This window comes from Ostrea edulis, chromosome 5 (assembly GCF_947568905.1).
Source record: "Ostrea edulis chromosome 5, xbOstEdul1.1, whole genome shotgun sequence".
Taxonomy (NCBI): Eukaryota; Metazoa; Mollusca; class Bivalvia; order Ostreida; family Ostreidae; genus Ostrea; species Ostrea edulis.
Genome location: NC_079168.1, coordinates 51,150,178 through 51,170,753, shown reverse-complemented (window position 1 = coordinate 51,170,753; position 20,576 = coordinate 51,150,178). Strand labels below are relative to the sequence as shown.

General features: G+C 34.7%; 1 protein-coding gene and 1 long non-coding RNA gene across 2 annotated transcripts; both read right to left on the bottom strand.

Moving 5' to 3' along the window:
• Positions 1–4,400: 4,400 nt before the first annotated feature.
• LOC125650478 (uncharacterized) lies at positions 4,401–19,085 on the bottom strand. Its single transcript, XM_048878828.2, has 6 exons — positions 18,930–19,085; positions 18,669–18,809; positions 18,371–18,430; positions 9,045–9,162; positions 6,670–6,801; positions 4,401–6,151 (listed from the first exon to the last, which is right to left on the bottom strand). The coding sequence occupies exons 2-6, from the start codon at positions 18,798–18,800 to the stop codon at positions 5,868–5,870; spliced, it is 726 nt and encodes a 241-aa protein (XP_048734785.1). The 5' UTR covers positions 18,801–18,809; positions 18,930–19,085; the 3' UTR covers positions 4,401–5,867.
• LOC130054566 (uncharacterized) lies at positions 11,666–18,363 on the bottom strand. Its single transcript, XR_008802859.1, has 2 exons — positions 14,710–18,363; positions 11,666–13,145 (listed from the first exon to the last, which is right to left on the bottom strand). It is a non-coding gene; the product is annotated as an uncharacterized LOC130054566 (long non-coding RNA).
• Positions 19,086–20,576: the final 1,491 nt, after the last annotated feature.

The window sequence follows — 20,576 nt, the reverse complement described above, 5'->3', positions numbered from 1 at the left end:
GTAGAAGCACAGCACTGCACTACATTAATCATTATTTTCTTTGTCCGGAAAGATGCTGTGATAATCCTTGGGCCATGAGCTTCCCATCCGATTAATGCTCTTTGAGCTGTTTTAGTCAGCATCAGGGCAACTCCTTAAGTGTGTGGGGCATCTTCCTTCTTATGTCCTGAGTACAACAGCATCTCACCAGTCACAAGTCTTTTCTGTCCGGACTGTGTTCATCGCGTTTTGCTGAGTCCTAGCAGGATCAATTCGAAGTTCCGCATCTCTGCAGCTACTTGCGCGGTCTTCCCTGCCTCGTACATGGTCCTCACGTTCCATGCCCCGGTGTTGGTAGCGCTGGTGAGAGAACGGTCGTGGCCTTGTAGCTTTCAGATCCTGATTTTCACCACACGTCGCCATATTTCTTGATGAAGAACCATTTCTTCCCAGGACTAAAATGTCTTTATTTTTCTTGGGTATTTCTGTAGCTTAAATTTTTTACGAGGTGGGGTAGCTGGTCCCATGTACAACCCTCCTTTTTCAGCCGGGCTTGGGACCGGCCCTTGCAGAGTTATGGTTGCCTATAATGATGTAGTAATTAGGGCTTTACGAATCGTGGATATCGGCCTGGGTAGTTCAGTGGTTGGAGCACCGGACTAGTAATGTACGGGTCCTGGGTTCAATTCCCGGTCCAACCATAAATCTCCTCCTCTCTCCTATATACTACATTTGGTGCCGTTGACCACCCCTGCACTGCAGGTTGTCCTGTCAGTGGCGAAAAGAACCTGGGTTGTGTGTGTCTTCGAGTGTGAAGACAAATTAAGGAGGAGGATATAATAATTAGGGCTTTACGGACCGTGGATATGGACCTGGATAGCTGAGCACCTGACTAGTAATGCAGGGTTCCTCGGTTCGATTCTCGGTACAGCCGCAAATTATCTCCTCTCTCCTATATACTACAATGATGCTTATTTCTGAAAGATGACAAAGTAGTTGTCAGGCAGGGATCCAGGATTTTGCATTGGGGGATATTAGATGGTGAGAGGTCTGGGGACCGCCGAGGTTCTCAGCGGTTCAGTGCTGAGCCCTGGTTTGGGCGCAAGGGGCTAATCCTGAAGCTCTTTAGAATTAGCAATTAGAGAATCATATTTTCATACCTTTATAACACAGTAAAACTATATCAAAATGAAATTTAAAAAAAGATATTAAAACTAACTTTGTAAGGTAGAAATAGATCGAAGTGCCTCCAAGATAAAATCGTATAGAAAAACTTTTTTTTTTTTATAATTTTCTATTTCCATACAATTTTTAACAGTTTAGCCCAACCTTATGCCCATTGACAGTAATGAAAGGTGAAGATCATGAACAGGGATCAATCTCATAACTCCCACAAGGAATCCAAAATAAAAAGTTACAAACACGGACCCCTGGATATACCTGAGGTGGGATCAGAAGCCTATAATGTAATTGGATTGTCTACCATCTAACAAACAAGTAAACAACCGACGTGAAACTAGCATAACACAGCCAGAACACCAAGTACATTTGTATTACTGAATAACTGAAAAAAAGTTATTTTTAGATTAAAATCGTTGTTTTCATTGTTTTTATGGATTCACAAGCATCATTGTCGAGGATATTTCGACACAAATTGTCAACATTTCTTTTTCATTATCAATCTGTATGTCCTTGTAAACATATAACAGCAACAGCTGATTAAATCTGTCCTCTCCAGCTGTACTTCTGAGGGATTCTTTAGGTACTTAATGAGGAATTGGCTTTCTTAACGGACAAGATGCAACAGATGTAAAAAGCAAGACAAAAAGTATTTGATAATGTTTGGATCTACATATCAAATGTGTAACGTCGATGGAACTAGGTTTTTCCTCCAGACCTTTCCACATTCGGCTTCAAAGGTGTAGCTCCTGAAAGAATGTCGCTGGAAGCTGACCAGAATCGAATCAGCTGATTTAATCGATCGACCAACAACATTTTATACCATTATCATTTAGAAGCAGTGTATCATTAGAACAGATAAAACTTAAAACTTGAATATCTAAGTTTTCTTTGACATTTATAGTCGGATTACTAGTACTAATATCCGTTTATTTATACCCCCAACCATAATAAATTCCGTAAGATGTGTATTTCTACTTTTAAATCTATTTCAGTGTATGATTTCGAAAGTGACTACAAGGTATACATGAAAAAAATATTGCAAACTTCCTGAGGGGGCATGAACAGGCAGCTCTTCATCACTAGTAATTACTGACATTGGAAATATTTAATATAGAGCTATAGAGCTTTTCTAATTAAAGAAATTTATTTGGAAATATCAAAGGGACTGATTCACGAGTTTTGGAAAAAAAAAAAAAAGTTTTTCATTTCTTATGTTAACCATTAAAAATATGTCATTTAATGTTGACAGCCAAAATTTTGACCTTCTTAATGCAAGAATAAAAGCAGTATTTTAGCACTAACTCTGTGTTATATAAACAAAGACTCGAGTCTTTTTATGTTTCAAAGCAAACCAGTGAGATGTTAATTAATTTTGTGATATAAAGCATCTTAGTCACAGTCACAAATTTAACTTTTAGATGACACATTTTACTTAAAGAATACGTAGTATGATTTCTACATTGTTGGATCTCAGCCAATTAGAGAGCTAGGAATTATTCAATCATATAATAATATATCTTATTCTACTACGGCTCGGAAATATACAGCCGATCGTTTTTCAATATAGCTACGAATTACGTCACTGTGACTTTATGACAGTTTCCAAGATGGTAGGGTATTCTAGATCTATTTTAAAATATTTCAAGTATTTGATTTGATGTTGACGGATTATATCAACTGCTTTGAATTCACAGTCCAAGGAAACTTGTTTGTGCATCGCCATGTTTACAAGTGAATCGATTGATTTATATCGAATGATAAATATTCTTCGGTCATTAAAATTATGAATTTGTAGTACATGTACAACATATATTGATGAATTTCCATGATTATAAAGTTGAATTACCAGTTATCGACTTTATTGTATTAGCAAAATACGAAGTACAAACGAAATGGGTATCAATTTTCTCATAATCTGTTATTACGTATGAAGGTATATCGCAGAATAATGACGGCGGTATTCCTTTGATCTTTGCAATAACCGTGGTAGAAATTTCAATAACATAACATGCTACGTTAAGTATTGTGACGTCATTAATGCTTGAAGTTTTTGTTTGAAATCCATTCTAAATTCATAATTAAAACCGTATTTATTTATCATGAAAGGTGAAGACAACGAACAGTGATCAGTCTTATAACTCCTGTAAGCAATTCAAAATAGAGAGTTGGGCAAACACGGACCCCTAGATATACTTGAGGTGGGATCAGGTGCCCAGGAGGAGTAAGCATCCCCTGTTGACCGGTCACACCTGCTGAGAGCCCTATACCTTGATCAGGTAAACGGAGTTATCCGTAGTCAAAATTAGCGTGCCAAGAACTGTCTGAAACAAGTCAGCATTTGACCCAACGATAGGTCGTATTTGCAAAGTAAATCAAATCACACAGAATGAATTTAAAAGCGAAGTATTTTATTGGGTTATAATATAAGCATTTTCTGCAACAAGTACTCGGCTATATCTGTAACAGCAAATAAATCACTAATACCAGTGGCGAATTTAAGGGGGGGGGGCGCAGCCGGCGACCCCCCCCCCCTAAAAATTTGCAAATTTAAGGTAAATCGTGGTATCTTGTTTAGGAAAATGTACTAAACGATAAACGAAGCAATAATTTCTTCCACTCCCGGAGAAATAAATAGCAAAATCTTTTGGTTTCTTGAAATACTTTATTGGGAGAACTTAATTTTTTTCCAAAAACCCTTAAAATTTGCGTCATTTTTATTAATTTCACCTTATAAAAAAATGATAGAAAATAGTACAAATGACTAAATAGGAGACATATTTCAAGCTCTATAAAACCTGTAAAATTTAGGAGATTCCGGGGGCTTCGCCCCCTGGGCCCCCACCAGTGGCCTCAAGGCGGCCCCCAGACCCCCTGTCTCATAAAGTGGCGCCCCCATAACCACAATTCCTGGATCCGCCCCTGAATACCACTTTTAATTTCCACTTGTATGTTTAAATATTAAAGTAAGATTTTAATGATATCAAAACTGAATTTGTTATGAAAATTAATCTTAAAAATAACACATTATACAGGGATTCGGTTCCTTTTAACCTCATCCACACCACTGAAAATTAAGCTATAGACCAATAGCATATCGTGGTACTTAGTCTATCAAATTTAAGTATGATGCATTACAAATACATGCGTTATCAAAGTTGAATCTTTAAAAAAAAAGTAACATCATTTAAACACAACAGCTCTGAGCCAGATAAACTTCTAAGATCAGCGACACACAAATGTAAAATCTAAGTAAACGTTTATTGCAGGCGAATACACAATGTACAACTAAAGGCACTCATACACAATAAGGGCAAACGTTTTAATATTTTGATTTAAATCAGAAGCGTTTAATTCACATGCCTATTACAATATCTTTTTTAGACTTGCAGAAATGATACCTTGTATAAAGTACTTGGGTTTCTATTGATTTTCAAGGTTACAAGTCAAAGGTCAAGCTAAAAACAAAATTCCAAACAAGATTGAATCTTGATTTGTAACCATTTTTTGATCAAACTTTAATTTAAATAGTATTTTATTATGAATAACAATATAGATATGAAGTAAAAGGACAATATATCATTCAAAGCATAATGATAATATAAGGAGTATGATTAATTGATATGTATATACATAATTGAAATAAGCTAACAAAAGATAAATGAGGGGTGGTTAATGGGAACTAAGGGACACACAAAAGAGAGAAAAAAAAATGAAATCAAATAAAAATAATGACAGAAAAACGAATAAAAATAATGAAAGATAAACGAATAGGTACAACAGGAGAGAACAAAATTTGAGAGTATCGACTCAATAGGATAAGAACAGACAAACATTTTGTCAAACTTTAATGAATAGTACTTTGCATACATATCTTAGTTTCTATTGTTTTCAATGTAGTGTACATTTCTTATTCGGAATTAAAATTCTAAACTTGTTTGTGATCTGATAATCAATAGAATGTGCTTAAATGCAATCTTAGAAAATGTCATTTTGCTAAATGATGTCCTGTCTGTGAGCTCTGATATTTTTTATATGAAGTATATTTACATCAAAAGTGACACAAAACCTTAATTTTACTCAAAATTAGTTTAAATTCTAATTTCATAGCAATTTTCATGCAAAAAAAAAAAAAAACAAACAAAAAAAAAGAATAGAGCGCAATTTTGGACAAACTTCCGTCACTGTGGTGTATTGGAAAAATAAATCTATGGCATGAAAAAATTTTCCAAGCCCGAGTTCTAGAGAAAAATTTTAACGGGAAAATCTCATATACTTGTAGATCCTTGAAGTCGAGTTGGGAAAGAAAATAGAACTAGAACTGTCCTTTCGGGACTTATACTCCTTCCCCACGCCAACAGAAAATGGATACATAGAAAATGGAAACATTCATGTATTCACTGTAAATCAAACTGTACACTTGGTAAATGTTATTTCACTTTGATAAAAAATGTATGTAGAAGGTCTGATTCAAACCTTTTAATTTGGTTTTGATATATTCTCCAGACAAAGAGACCCATCCCTCTTTTAAGCAAAATATAGGAATTAGTATAACTTTCTGATACTTTAAATATTTTAATTCAAAATAAGAAATGCATAATTTCAGTAAAAGCCTATAAATTGAAGAAAAATCGTCCAATCAATCAACACATGGGTGTAAAGGTCCTAACGAACTGTACGTGTTTAATCAAGGATGGTGTTTTCAGCAATTAGTACGTTTCTTGAAGGATCGTGAAGGCATTCGTATTTGGGTACACATGAAGCACCCGGCCATCCGTAGCCTGCTGTCGTGATTTTGAACGCAAATATCCAATGGTGGTCATGGACACGATGCTAGCCAGCAGACCGATCCCGGCAAGGATGATGGAATACGGCGTCTCGATTTCCATCGACATGTTCTCCGCTGTCAGAAGAGTTTGCGTAGAACCAAGAAGCACCGATACGTCTACGTTAGCTACAGACATGCGCATAACCACGATGGCTTCCACTGCCGCTGTAATAAATTCGGTAATTGATTAAATTCAGTAATTTAATTTAGATGTGTTTGAGAAACACACTACCCCCAATGGTGACCACTTACAGATTCTTTTGTTACGGAATCCATCCGATCTTCCATCTTTGCTAGCCAAGGATGACAATCTCTATAGAGAAACACAATGGATCGCCACTTTGGCTAGCCAAGATGCAGAGTTCCGTGCGCTACGAACACTACAAGTGAAGCTTGCGTAAAGCGCCCTCTGGTAAGATAATGCTCACAGAATGTTGATTTGTATAAATGTTTTGTTCAAAACTTTTGTACGAATTATGATTGATATACAAAATAATATATGATGGTGTTTTGAAATTTCACCTTGAAAGGTGGCTAAGTTATTGTGATAGTTTAAAATAAAACAAGAGATAGACTCATCACTTATCAGATTCCTATAAATGGTCAACCATGGGTACACAACATAGAGAAACAATGGGTGAAACTGAACAGAATTTGTGTGTGTAATGGTTATAAATTATTACCAGCAATAAACATGAGGATTCCTCCACACAAAAGTCTAGAGGGAGACCCGAAGTTCAACAGAACAATGAAAAAGCTGATCACGCAGAAGGACACGGCAAACACAGTCTCAATTTGTATTTCCGTTAACGAAGCTGAAAGAAACGAAGGCAAAACACCATAATCAAAGTTTTATCAGAAGCTTACGTATTACAAATCTGAAGAACATTAATCAAGACAAACCACCAAGGCTGAATGTAGGGAGCGACAAATTAACATAAACTAAATTAATTGAAGATATCTTATATTATTTGAAGATATCATCAATTCATATGTTGTGCGCAACAATTCAATAAAATATTTCTTAGAATAATTAATGATATCTTCAATCCCGAATGATTGCACATGAATTGAATTGTTGATAGCATTAATTCTTCTGTTGAATTGATGCGCACAATAATTAAATTGTTGCTCTCTTCATATGAACATAAATTTTTATCAGCAATTAAATGGATGAGAGCTATGATTCAAATGAAGAGAGCTGTAATTCAATTGAAGAGAGCAATAATTCAATTAAAACGCGCATCAATTTAATTCATGGGAGCAATAATTGATTTGATGTGCTCATCAATTGAATTATTAGTGATATCTTCAAATGATTAATGATATCTTCAATGTTTTGAGTTTATGTCAATTTGACATTCCATAGAGGTGGGTTGTTTTACAAAAATCAGAGCATGCATATTCTAGAATTTGAAGAAAAATATATCAAATTCCCATACATGAATAACTTAAGGAAGTTAGCTCCTCATCTTTTGAGCACAACTGTGCAGAATGATATAATTTTATGTAATGATTGATTTATGTAGCTTATGTTGTGTTGACACCAACAGAAAATTCAAGTTTAAACGAATAAATCTTGGGTAAATGCAAAAAAGTAAAAACACTGTAGCTCAGTAACAAGCACTATGACCCCAATTTTTCATTTTAATTTCGCAATTCTATGTAGAAATCAAAGGTACACCCCACCCCACCCCACCCCACCCCCAAATTGACAACACTACAAAACTAATGTATGAACCTCTTTAAAGATACTTTGAAAAAAACTCTGAAGCAACACTCTACAAAATTCTGAGTTGTAATAAAACAGAGCTTCAGTGGCGAATCTAAAAGGGGTGGCGGTGCTTACGGGGGTTGCATCCCCTCTCTAGGTGGAAATGTTTGACAAAAAAGAACCACTGTGAGCCATTGTTAGGTAGGGTCTGTAAATCCCTTTTGGGGGTCTGTAAATCCCCTTGTTTATGAAAAGGTGCCATCTTGGTCGTACCCCTTTTTTAAGTTTTCAGGATCCGCCGCTGAGATTTCTTTTCGTTTGTCGGATCCCCATTCTTGGCAGCTGCCTGATTCTTTAGATTGGATTGTTATTTGGTATAAAGTAGAAAAATGAATATAATATCAGAAAAAAAGAGGCTCATGGGCTCACCTTCGACATCTTGTGTAGATTCAAGCCCAGGACACAATAATTTAACTTTTAAACTTCTAGTGTTTCCACGCTTTGACCTTGGATTTATAGTTAAATTTGAATTCACACTAGGTGAGGATACTTGCATCAATATGTGGATGTTTCTTGAAAGATTTATGCAAAATTTTAAATCCACATGGGGTATACACCCTTACCACAGGCATGATGGAATGAATGTACACTATATGGGGATACGTGTCTTGCGTACTAACTTGAAACAATTTCTCTATGTGGTTCTTGATGATTTTCAAAGATTCTTCCAAACTTTATATTTACATTCTTAATGTTTTTGCCTTTGATATTTTTACAAATCATAATGATAAGTATTTTCTCACGAATGCTCTGTAGTTGTAAACAACCCACGAACTGCAAAGCAATGATCTGGAACGCTTCACGCTGGTATACTTTTCATAAAATATGTCTTTGTGAAGCGTTGCAGTTCATAACCTCATTAATGCATTTTCAAAAATGGCTTATTTCTCACACGGAAAGAGAAAGAATGAATCTACAATACGTGATTGCAAAGATTCAATGGTCGTCATGGACACGATGCTGTATAAAACAGGGCTTGAACAAACTTGAATCTATATTTCAAAACAAAGGTATTATGAAACGTTTGCTTTTCTGGTCAAAAGGTTGTTTAGAAGAACGCTCAAATCTCTTTTCACTATTTCAAAATTATTTTCTCTCTTTATCCATGGATGCTTTCTAACAAGATTGGTCCAGTGACTCTTTAAAAGAAGTTAAAACGTGAAAAGTTCACGTGACAAAAATGACAAAGATGACGATGAAGAAATGCGAGGCAAATTTTGATCAGAAAATCTCACTTGAGCCTACAGCTCAGGTGAGCTAAAGAATTAATTAAATATAACCTACGAAGATTTTCCATTGTCCTTTTGGAGTGTGAAGGGAGTTTGTCGAAGGGTATGTGATCACACTTGTTGTTGTTACAAACATTAACGTAAAAAATGCTCATCCGAATGCTCACCGATACCTAAAATAACATTAAACAATGCAATTGTCACCTGAAAAATACATTCATCAGTTACTTTCGGCTTTATAAAAGAAATGTTTCATCCGACTTTCTATATCTGAAAAGAAATTAAGTTCACAAATTTATTGTGGCATATTTCAGCCTTTAACATAACTTTTGGTCAACGTACATGTAATCATCTTGTCAAGTCAAGGTAGCTATCTCACCAAGTCCATATGAGGTGCAGCTTGATTTCGACACATAATTTTAGTAGTCTTCATCACTTAACCCAGCTGTGAAACTGGTAACCAACACGATATGACGAGATGAGTATCTGGTACCTCTAACAATTTTTATTTAACCTCTGTTGAACACAGCTATAAATACTAGTCAGAATTTCTAACCTGTCACCTAAGATTTATCCACTCGTGTCAGACACATGCTTATTCGGGTCGAGTGGAAGTCGTTGATATTTAAGAAGTAAGTCTTATTCACAGCACGTGCATTTGGGTGGAAAGTGGTGCTCACTTGTTGTAATAATTAAACTTCAACTGTACATAGATTTTTTTTTTTTGCATTCTTTCTAACAGGCTGGTGCTATAAAACATACACCTTTTACAAGAAATACGCTGCATATCAGTCAAGGAATGCGAAATATTCAAGACGACAGCATCGGATGCGAGATCGGTTTTGTAATTTTTGAACGTGTTTCGGGGCAATTGTCACTGCACGAAGTTTCTACTTTGAAACATTTCATTAAGAAATTGCTTTACTGTGTGACCGTCATTGACAATCCAAATCACGTAGGGAAACTGGTATACTTATGAGTGCTGTTTCGTATTTATTGCCATTTAGTGATATAATCCATTAAAAAAAATGTAACATAACCTATTCCAATGGATGATATTACCCATTTGCATTTCGTACTACATCAAAATGAATGGTCCTTTCTCAAGGCAATGTGACTTAAAAAGAAATATGGCAGTCGCCGAAGTATAGGATGAACTTTTAAATTAAAACATTCAAAGAACACTTCTATCTTCTTAGTGTGGCTTCAGTAATGATGATGTTGATTCTGTTACTAATTCACAAAATTTAGAAAATGTAATTCGATCAAAATTCTGCACTTGTTGAATTCTGGATACAGTCGTGGGAGCAGTTGTTATTTGTTGAATTCTGGATATAGTCGTGGGAGCAGTTGTTATTTGTTGAATTCTGGATATAGTCGTAGGAGCAGTTGTTATTTGTTGAATTCTGGATATAGTCGTGGGAGCAGTTGTTATTTGTTGAATTCTGGATATAGTCGTGGGAGCAGTTGTTATTTGTTGAATTCTGGATATAGTCGTGGGAGCAGTTGTTATTTCAAATATGGTTGGAATAGGTGATATCACATTTTGAATAAGTGATATCATCTATTCAAATAGGTGATATTACTTATTCAATTTGAATTGGTAATATCGTCAATTGGTGAAGTCACTTATTCAGATTATGTCACATATTCAAACAAGAGACCCATGGGCCACATCGCTCACCTGAGTCACCTTGGTCCATATCAGAAGACTTTCCATATATATTTGCATGTAAAACCGTAGTCCCTATTATGGCCCCAAACTTACCCCTGGAGGCCATGGTTTTTGCAAACTTGAATCTACACTATGTCAGAAAGCTTTCATGTAAATGTGAACTTCTTTGACCCAATGGTTCTTGAGAAGAAGATTTTTAAAGATTTTCCCTATATATTTGTATGTAAAACTTTGATCCCCTATTATGGCCCCATCCGACCCCTGGGGGCCATTATTTTAAAAATTTAGAATCTGTACTATATCAGGAAGCTTTCATATAAATTTCAGCTTTTCTGGCTCAGTGGTTCTTGAGAAGAAGATTTTTAAAGATTTTTCCTATATTTTGTATGTAAAACTTTGATCCCCTATTATGGCCCCATCCAACCCCCGGGGGCCATGATTTTAACAATTTAGAATCTGCACTACCTAATAAAGCTTATCTATAAATCTCAGCTTTTCTGGCTCAGTGGTTCTTGAGAAGAAGATTTTTTAATGACCCTACTCTATTTTACCTTTTCTTGATTATCTCCCCTTGGAAGGTGGCCTGGCCCTTTATTTTAACAATTTAGAATTCCCTTTACCTAAGGATGTTTTGTGCCAACTTTGGTTGAAATTGGCCCAGTGGTTTTTGAGAAGTCAAAAATGTTAAAAGTTTACAGACGGACGGACGGATGGACGCCGGAATATGGGTGATCAGAATAGCTCACTTGAGATTTTAGCTCAGGTGAGCTAAAAAGTTCTTTCACCTATTCCAAGGATAAATTCAGAGTAATAAAAGGAAAACAAAATATTGGGCCGGATTTGGTTCTAGTCTTTACAAAAAGCCCATCTACATTCGTTCAAGTTTATGACTTTATGCCAAACAAATGCAATAAATTGCTTTTCAAACATCACAATGCCTTTGTGTTGGTATAACAGGGAAGTTTTAACTTACTGTAACGTAGCATGATGCACATGAATTGTTTACGTTACGTTTTATCAGCTCGTTACTTCGAAATGATATTTCATATTTTTGTTATGGTAATATCTGGTTTTAAATAAGCATGTCACTGGTGCATGATATTAAAATTATAGGATAATAGAAATCCGAGGGAGTGTAGTTACTGTTGTGTAACCTTGCAGATTAAACACCTTATCTAAACTTTGCCCGTTGAATTCAAAAGTATACGTACAAAGTACATTGCCAACTTTTGGCATAGAACATCGCCAATAAACACATTTATCACCAGCAAAGATATACACCTGTTCTTCGGTATTTCTCCAACAACAGAATTCTTTCCGAAAGAAGTTCTTGATTGGTAAACACAGCGATTTTGCTTGGCATGCTTTTATACGTGGCACATGTACTTGAGTAAAGTAACAAAATGAATGATTATTGTCCACGGAACAAAGTCTGCTACTTCGAGATACAGTTCCTCTTCATTGCGTTTGTGTGCAGGGAATTTACAATTTGCTTTCATTTAAAGGCCTTTTAAATGAAAGATGGACATGTATATTAACTAGATTATTGAAGGAAGATATATACATTTTTATTAAAAGAAGAAGAAGATATTTTAAAAAAGGTGTTGAAAAGGCGAAATTAAAATCATAATCTGAATAGGTGATACCAACATTTCGAATTGGTGATATCGCTTGATGGCAGTAAATACTGTAGATTTCTTATTTTACACGAGTACTTTTAATATGGCGAAATGGTTCGTATACGTCAAATCGCGTGAACTCGAATTCGCATGTCGTCTGTTAAATCAAGAGTATTTGCATGCATTTTAGCACCAGAAAATTAAAAGTGAGTAGTTTTATTTCGCGAGTGATGCCTCTCGCGAAATTACACGATAACAAATTCCTCGCGTATATTCCGGAATTTACAGTAACTAGATACTGCCATAAGACAGTAACACCTGCATACAAGTGTTTGGCTTTAAATATACTCTATACCAGATATATTCTTGTTGCATATGTCAAGAATATTCTGATAGGCAAGTGCCCTGGGATCATCCCATTAAAACAAATATATTCTTGTTGGACGTGACCCAATGCTGGACCCAGTTGCTCAAAACCTTGGTTAATCTTAACCAGTGGTTAAATCCCTTGTCCACCGGTTAACTTTTAGCCAATTGTTAAATTCTGTTGCTCAAAGGTTAACCAGTGGTTAATTTGCCTAACCAATGGTTAAATATTGACCAAAGTTAACCAAACTGCAGAGGTGGGTTAAGTCATTTAACCAGTGGTTAAACATGACTCCTTGCTTGCTTTTTGATGTAAACATGAGCACATAACACAAGAAACGGGGAGTTTGGAGACATTTTAATCATGATTTCACAGAAATAGAGTAAAAAGGAAGTTGAAAATTTTCTAAAGAATCAGGCAGGTACATCCCAGATCTCATAGAGCCCCAGCTGTGCCGTCTCACCATGTTTTCATTGTAAGATATTGTTTGGTTTCCTACAACATTAAGAAACGTTATAATTATCATGTAATTCAATCCATCTCTTTCTTAAATTTAAAGATTTAACAAATTCATAAACAGAATACATAGGTGAAGTCACCGGGGTAGGGGAGGGAGGGGGGGTCACGGGGTAGAGGGGGAGTAAACTGAGTCCCTTTATCCCTAAGTTTACTACCGCAGTGCACCAATTCCTACCATGCCTTTATGTTTGTACCCCCCCCCCTCTACGCTAAAGTCACCTGTTTATTTATATACCCATTTCATGCATTTCATCTTATTAAATTTTTCAAATCATATTATCATTTGTTTATTTTCAAAAAAACAAATACAACTTTAAAAACTACACAATTTTTGATAAATTGATAATTAAATTAATTTCAGCTAAATGGAGTTATCAATCATGTACACACATATTTTGTATTGTACATAAATATTTATTTATTTTACCTATTCCATTTATTTATCTTAAATATTTAAAAAAAAAAAATGAATATTGATATTCGGATTTTATTTATTGTTGACTAAAACGTATTTCAATTCTCAGTATTTGTATTAAGAAAAGTGCAGTTTTAGTTTAAATAATAAGATTTATAGAATTAACTATAAATCCATTTATTTTAGCCAGACTTAAATATATTTTATTTCTGAGGATTTTTTCGGAAACACTATTCCGGAATCCTACCGGAAATAAGTTGGCAAATAGAATAGCATTTCCTTTTATGACGAGGCAATTTCGGGAGAACGGTGAGATAACAGTCGAGACAACATTTTAATTTCCCATCCCACCCATCCCAAAAAGTTGTAAGAATATGTACTGCGGAAAATGTTTTCAATTTTTCAGGTGAGCTCGATTCTTGGATATAGTTCTGGTTATGGGAAAAGAAACAAATACAATGGAGTGTGTTTGAAAAGACTGTCTTGGCAACTTGGGGCCAGATAAAGTACATTTTTGATTACGGAACACAAGAAGAATGCGCGTCTGGTTCCTGTGATTGGACATTGAATGATTTGATTGGACAATATTGTATGTATTGAATTATTTGGTGACAATTTGGTCACATATATATATGATACACTTTGATTGCCGCTCACCGGAATCATAGTCATATGGTTTTTTGTTTAATTGAAAATTGACATTTTAATGATTGATGTTTGGGGGTGATTGCAAATCGTCTCATTGCCGTCAACCGGAATGAGAAGATCTGCGAAATTTGTTGCTTGATTTTATGATATAACATTAGGCAATGATGTGTTTTTGGCCTGTACCATTTGGGTGTCAATACACAGGTGTAATTTACATGGTAAAATTTTAATGTAAAACTTTAAAATTTTACTCATTGCCTAGTTGCCAAGACCAACAACAGCCACAATGGGGAGGGGGGTGTTGTTATAAAATACAATAAGTGCAAAAAATAAACTTGTATATAGGTAAACATAATGTTATGTCTTTATTTCCATCCCAGGACAAGGTCAGCTTACAAGTACAATGTACACTACAAACTGCTATCATTTTGAAGTTTTGCAAGGCTGGTCTATAATAATACAATAATGCAGGCTTACCGTGAATATCAAGGCCTCCATCCTCAAGTCCTCGTGAAATCCCGATGAATTAATTCACTGATTCCCGGTGGATCTAAATAATTTTCTATGAGACAGGGTTGAGTGACAAAGGAGGTGGACCCCCTCCAGTCTATATTCATTGAGTTTTCTGCATACAGTTTCTTCTCCTTTTGCTTTCGAACAAGTCTTCCTGTACATCTCTTTCACATTCTCAACTTACCCCCCCCCCTTTTTTTTTCCTTTTCGAGTTAACGGTCTCGGTTGACTTCATAATATAACCTGTACAACTAAGAATAGTGTCTCATTAGGTGAAAAGTTCTCTGTCCGCTTCATTAACATTTTCAGTAGCCATTATTGTTTACATGTCCATACGACCATTGTTGAATGATGGGATACTAACCACTGGTTAAATGTACTTAACCGTTGGTTAGTATGCCTCAGATGAGAAAGTGAATGACAAAGGATCTCAAATATCTTCTAAAGGTTGGCTATACCATTTTATTATGTTAAATACTGTTACAGATTCTTTCAAATCTCGCATTGCTAGTTTGGATGAACAAGTATCTAAACTTGTATCTAAAGTATGTTTTAATGAATTAAACTTTAGGATTTCTAAAACAGAAATCTCTGAAACATTATGCAAATTAAAATGTAACAAAAATCCAGGATTAGATAGAATAACTAATCACATGCTGAAACATGGACAAACTGCACTTATCGATAGCTTGCATAAACTATTTTTAAAATAGCTGTTTATTGGGAGGTATTTATCCTAATCAATGGTCATCTGGTATTATAACTTTACTACATAAGTCTGGCGATGCTCACGACCCAAACAATTATCGTGGAATAACCATAACTAGTGCAATAAGTAAATTATTAAATAGTATCCTCAATAGGAGGCTTGACAGATTTCTTGAAAAGCATAAAATAATTAATGAATGCCAGATTGGTTTCACAAAATCTGCAAGGACATCAGATCACATGTTTATTCTTAAAAATATCATTGAAACTTATTGCCATAATAAAGAGGGGCGAGTATATGCTTGTTTTATAGATTTTAGAAAAGCATTTGATACTGTCATACACTCGGGTATCAAATACAAACTACTCAAATTTTGTGTTGGAACCCAATTTTATATGCTTATTAAAAGTATGTACAATAATAGTAAATCATGCATTAAGATAAAAAGTCATCATACAGACTTTTTCCAAATTAAACTCGGTGTAAAACAGGGAGACAACCTCAGTCCCAACTTGTTTAATATATTTATCAATGACTTACCAGAGTACTTCAAAGATGCAAGTGACCCAATAGTTCTAAACAATAAAATAATACACTGTTTAATGTATGCAGATGATGTAATATTACTGTCACATTCAGCAGTTGGCTTACAATGTAACCTTGATAAATTGCAAAAATTTTGTTCTGATTGGTGGTTGAAAGTCAATATTGATAAAACTAAAATTTTAATCTTTAACAAGGCAGGAAGATTTCTCAAGCAAAATTTTATTTTGGAGAAAAGGGAAATACAGTGTGTCCCCTCTTACAGATATTTGGGAACATATTTCAATACAGCTGGAGATTTTTCTAATGCTCAAGAGGATCTGTACAAAAAGGCAATGAAAGCATATTTCAAATTACATAAAGATTTTTTATCATTACAACCTAGCATTAAAACATCCATTCATGTCTTTGATCACACAATCAAGCCAATTTTACTCTATGGCAGTGAGATTTGGGGAATTTTTAATCGCCCTTCTTTTTTCAATCGCAATGATATCTCCTTGTATGATTTTTACTCTAGATTAAAATGTGAAAACCTCCATGTGAAATTCTGTAAATTTATTCTAGGTCTTCATAGAAAAAGCTCAAACTTTGCAACACTATCCGAACTTGGCAGGTTTCCACTACATTTTGATGTAGTGAAAAATATAATAAAATATTTAAGCAGATTAGAAAATCTGGGTACTTCTTTTCCTCTACTAAATGCTGCATACATGCAAAGTAAGCATAATGCTTGTACATTAAAATCGCAGTCATGGTATGGTGTCGTACAAAACTTATTTGGAATTGTTGGAATTAGAAACAATCATATTGCAATCATATAACCTATCAATTTTTAAGAAAAAATGTAAGGAATTGTTATGCCATCATCATTTGAAAGAATGGGGATATGTCAGAAGTTTACAATATGGAAAACTTGAAACTTATGTTTTTAAAACTAATTTTGTTTTTGAAAACTACTTAACACTTTTACCACCTGCACAAGGTAAAGCACTTGCAAGATTACGTACATCAGCGCACAATTTACCAGTAGAACGAGGTCGTTATTCAGGAATCCCTAGACATTTAAGATTTTGTACAAAGTGTTCTTCTTGTAAAATTGGTGATGAAATTCATCAAATTTTTAAATGTTCAACTTATAACTCACTCAGGCAGAACATGTATAGAATTATAAAACAACAATGTGAACACTTTTCCAGTCTTGACAACATGAATAGATTAATATGGTTACTCAATTGTGAAAATACTGATGTACTTGTAGCCGTTTGCGATTTGATTAAAGAAGCAATATAAAATGAAGCATGTGAAAGTTCAAACCAATATGTTTATACATAATTATGCACTCATTGTAAACATGACATGTTGACTTAGTACCAATGCACCGTCCCGTGGTATCTTTTGCATTACAGTCAATCATATGTACTTGTACTACGTGCCTTTTACTATTATTATGTGTCATTGCATATATTGTTATTATTTTCTTCCTGTGTGCATTTCTGACTGTTTTGCATTAGGATACACGGTGGTACTTACATATATTACATCAAGTTATGTCTCATGTTATGTACATTGTCTAAGCTCATACTACTAGTATTACTGTATATTATGTGTGAACCATATGAAACCATGCATATTGCACATATGCACTCATTATAAACATGACATGTTGACCTAGTACCAATGCACCGTCCCGTGGTATCTTTTACATTACAGTGGAGTTAATCATATGTACTTATACTACCTTTACTATTATTACATGTAGTGTTGTTATGTACATGTATACATTTTTTATTTTATTTTTTCTGTGTGTATTTCTGACTGTTTTGCATTAAGATACACGGTGGTACTTACATGTAATACAAATAAGTATTATCATGTTCAAAATGTCTCATGTATGAACATTGCTCATACTAACAGTGCATATTTTGCTCTTGTTTTGTTCTTTTCTTTTTATCATCATTTTAAAAAAAAAAATAAACATTGCACATTGAAATGTTAACAATCATGTATGCCGTATGCCCGAGAGGGCCCTAATTTGGAAATAAATCATATTCTATTCTATGCCCTGGGGCTAAACTCACTTTCAGTAACAGAATTTTGACCAGTGGTTAGTTACTTAGTGGATAGTAAATTTAACCAGTGGTTAGCTTAACCAGTGGTTTAATTTAACCAGGGTTTTGAGCAACTGGTTTCTGTTCGTCAATTCTTCACCCCATTTGTCCCTCAAGATGAAAAAGAAAGTTGCCAGCAACCTGACTTAAGGAGATAGCTGTTGTGACTTGCTGACCAAACGTTATGTGGAAAGCAGAAATACGTCACCATTTGTATACAAGCAACTTTACTTGTATATAACATAGGTAACATTAAGCTTACTTTTTCAGGAATCTGATAATTTGTGTCCTCTAAAGAGTTCCCAAATAAAGATTGGTCATTCTGTAAGGAGAGTAAGTGCATGTGTTGATGAACATGTATACGGATGGAAAAAAAAATATTTGTACATATAACCATCCTACAATAAAATTATGCTTTTAAACGAAATCTCAAAGTCAATAAGGCATATTGTATTTCTAATATCCAGTTTGTTTGTTTTCATAGTAATGCTTACGTTTACGTAAAATGTGTATTGTCTACGCAAAATTTTTGTAAACTTTACTAAACACTGCCGCCTTACCGTATAGATCGCAGGAGGCTTAGAATTGGCAACTGATAAAATGAACCAGCCTGGTGTTACCATGGCAGCCAGCCAAAGGCCAAATGTAAGAGCCACCGAAACCAACGCTGCCACTCCTACACTTGTTGTCATCTTGATATTCTTAAATATATGAACATTAGTGAGTAGTTCATACTTAATACAGATCTGATAACCATCACATGAACATCTATCTACAATCATGATACATACTGAACCAGCAAACTGTGTGAAAATACCTACCAAAGAGTAGAAGTATTGGATCCAAAATCTGAATACGTCTAGATCTTAACTAGGAAGTCGCTTACTTAAACACAACAAGATGTACCTTTAATGGATGCAATTTTCATTGTCCCTTTATTTTGTTATTCTTCTTTTGCGTCATGGACCGTGTCAACCTTCGAGTCAATTATGCAAATAACTGGGATTTTACGTCGAGGGATTTTCCCTGCATTTAGCTCGCCTTTAAAGAACAAGGTACGATTGTATACATGAAAAGGCCCAAAAAATTTCTCTCTATAAAATGTGTCTGGAATTAACCTTAATCAGCGATTTAAGAAAGTAAAATATATGCCAGGTATACTATGTCAACAAAATCATTATGGTATTCCTAATTGGATGGCATTATGACATCATGAATAAGACATTTCCCGCCTTTTTTTCAAAATAAGCCTGAAAACTGCCAAATATCATACATATTATTGCTCAGGAAAAGATGTGCGCATTTGTCGAGCAAAATGAAAATGATATATATTGTGTATTATTTTAAGATGAAAAACATACTTGAATATGAATTTGCTCGACGCATGCGCTGTATGTTTTCTGAAAGGAAAACCCCCTGAATTTGTGGCTATTTTTATTGAAAATGGCATTTCTGCAATTTTTTGCCAACTTCTAGCTCTCATCATATGACACAAATCATTTTGCTGATCAAACTGAGCGGATTTTGGGTTTGCTAATCTATTTCTTATTTCAATGTCAGTGTTTAAGCTCCAAGTGAAATCATCGATATTTTGGGCCAAATTACTTTAGAAACTGTACCTACTCCTTTCATCACCTGCTGATACGGAATATAACTCGTATGCTAAAGAAAATTACAAACTCTTTATCAAATTTTCCCCTTATCTAACTAATTATTTACTCAGGACTGACTACTTCTGTGAACGTGTACTATGCGCTTGCTTTCAGTCATATTGCAGATCTGCAAATTGATATCATTTTGACATTGTAATCTATCATTCAGGTTTTCTTTTTGTAACTTTTATTGCTCATTTGGTGAACCAAATTGGGTTTAAAGTCTTGTCAAGTTTTAAGGTTAATGCTTTTCACCGAGAAATAAGATACAATGAGACAACAAAGGTTTACTGCTGACAAATCATTGGTTAACATAACTTATGCACATGGTAAGGTGTAGAAATAAAGGAAGGTACTTTTGATATTGTCTCCATTACATATTTCTAATTGCAGATTGTAGAATATCTTGATGGTCATAGTACATACCCCCCCCCTCCTGTGTGTACATTCTCGTACATATTTTCTTGCGTGTTACTGTTATGTTGTCGAATCAGACTTTTTTCTTCTAGAAACCTTTCCATCACAAAATAATCCGTTTTCAAACCTTTATTCAGCGGAGATGGTTACATATTCTTCGTTTAAAAATGTTATAACAATGAACGTATAATAGATTTTATGTTTTTAAAATATAATTATGAGTATCAGTCTGGCCTAGATCGATCATCTACTATAGTAGTTGTATAGTTGACTTCCGAAACTTCATTGCGCATGCTTAGCTTGCTTCCGAACCTTCAGTGCGCATGTATGGTTACTAAAATTCTACCATTCTGTCAATCTCTACCCAGAATTGTCGTTCCTTGCTCTCACTTACACCTC

Excerpts from the sequence above, each read along its gene's own strand:
- LOC125650478 (XM_048878828.2), bottom strand. The coding sequence starts at position 18,800 with ATGACAACAAGTGTAGGAGTGGCAGCGTTGGTTTCGGTGGCTCTTACA. Across the intron at positions 18,431-18,668 it reads AGCCTCCTGCGATCTATACG|AATGACCAATCTTTATTTGG; the intron begins GTAAGGCGGCAG and ends CTCTCCTTACAG. Across the intron at positions 6,802-9,044 it reads AAGGACAATGGAAAATCTTC|CTTCGTTAACGGAAATACAA; the intron begins GTAGGTTATATT and ends CGTTTCTTTCAG.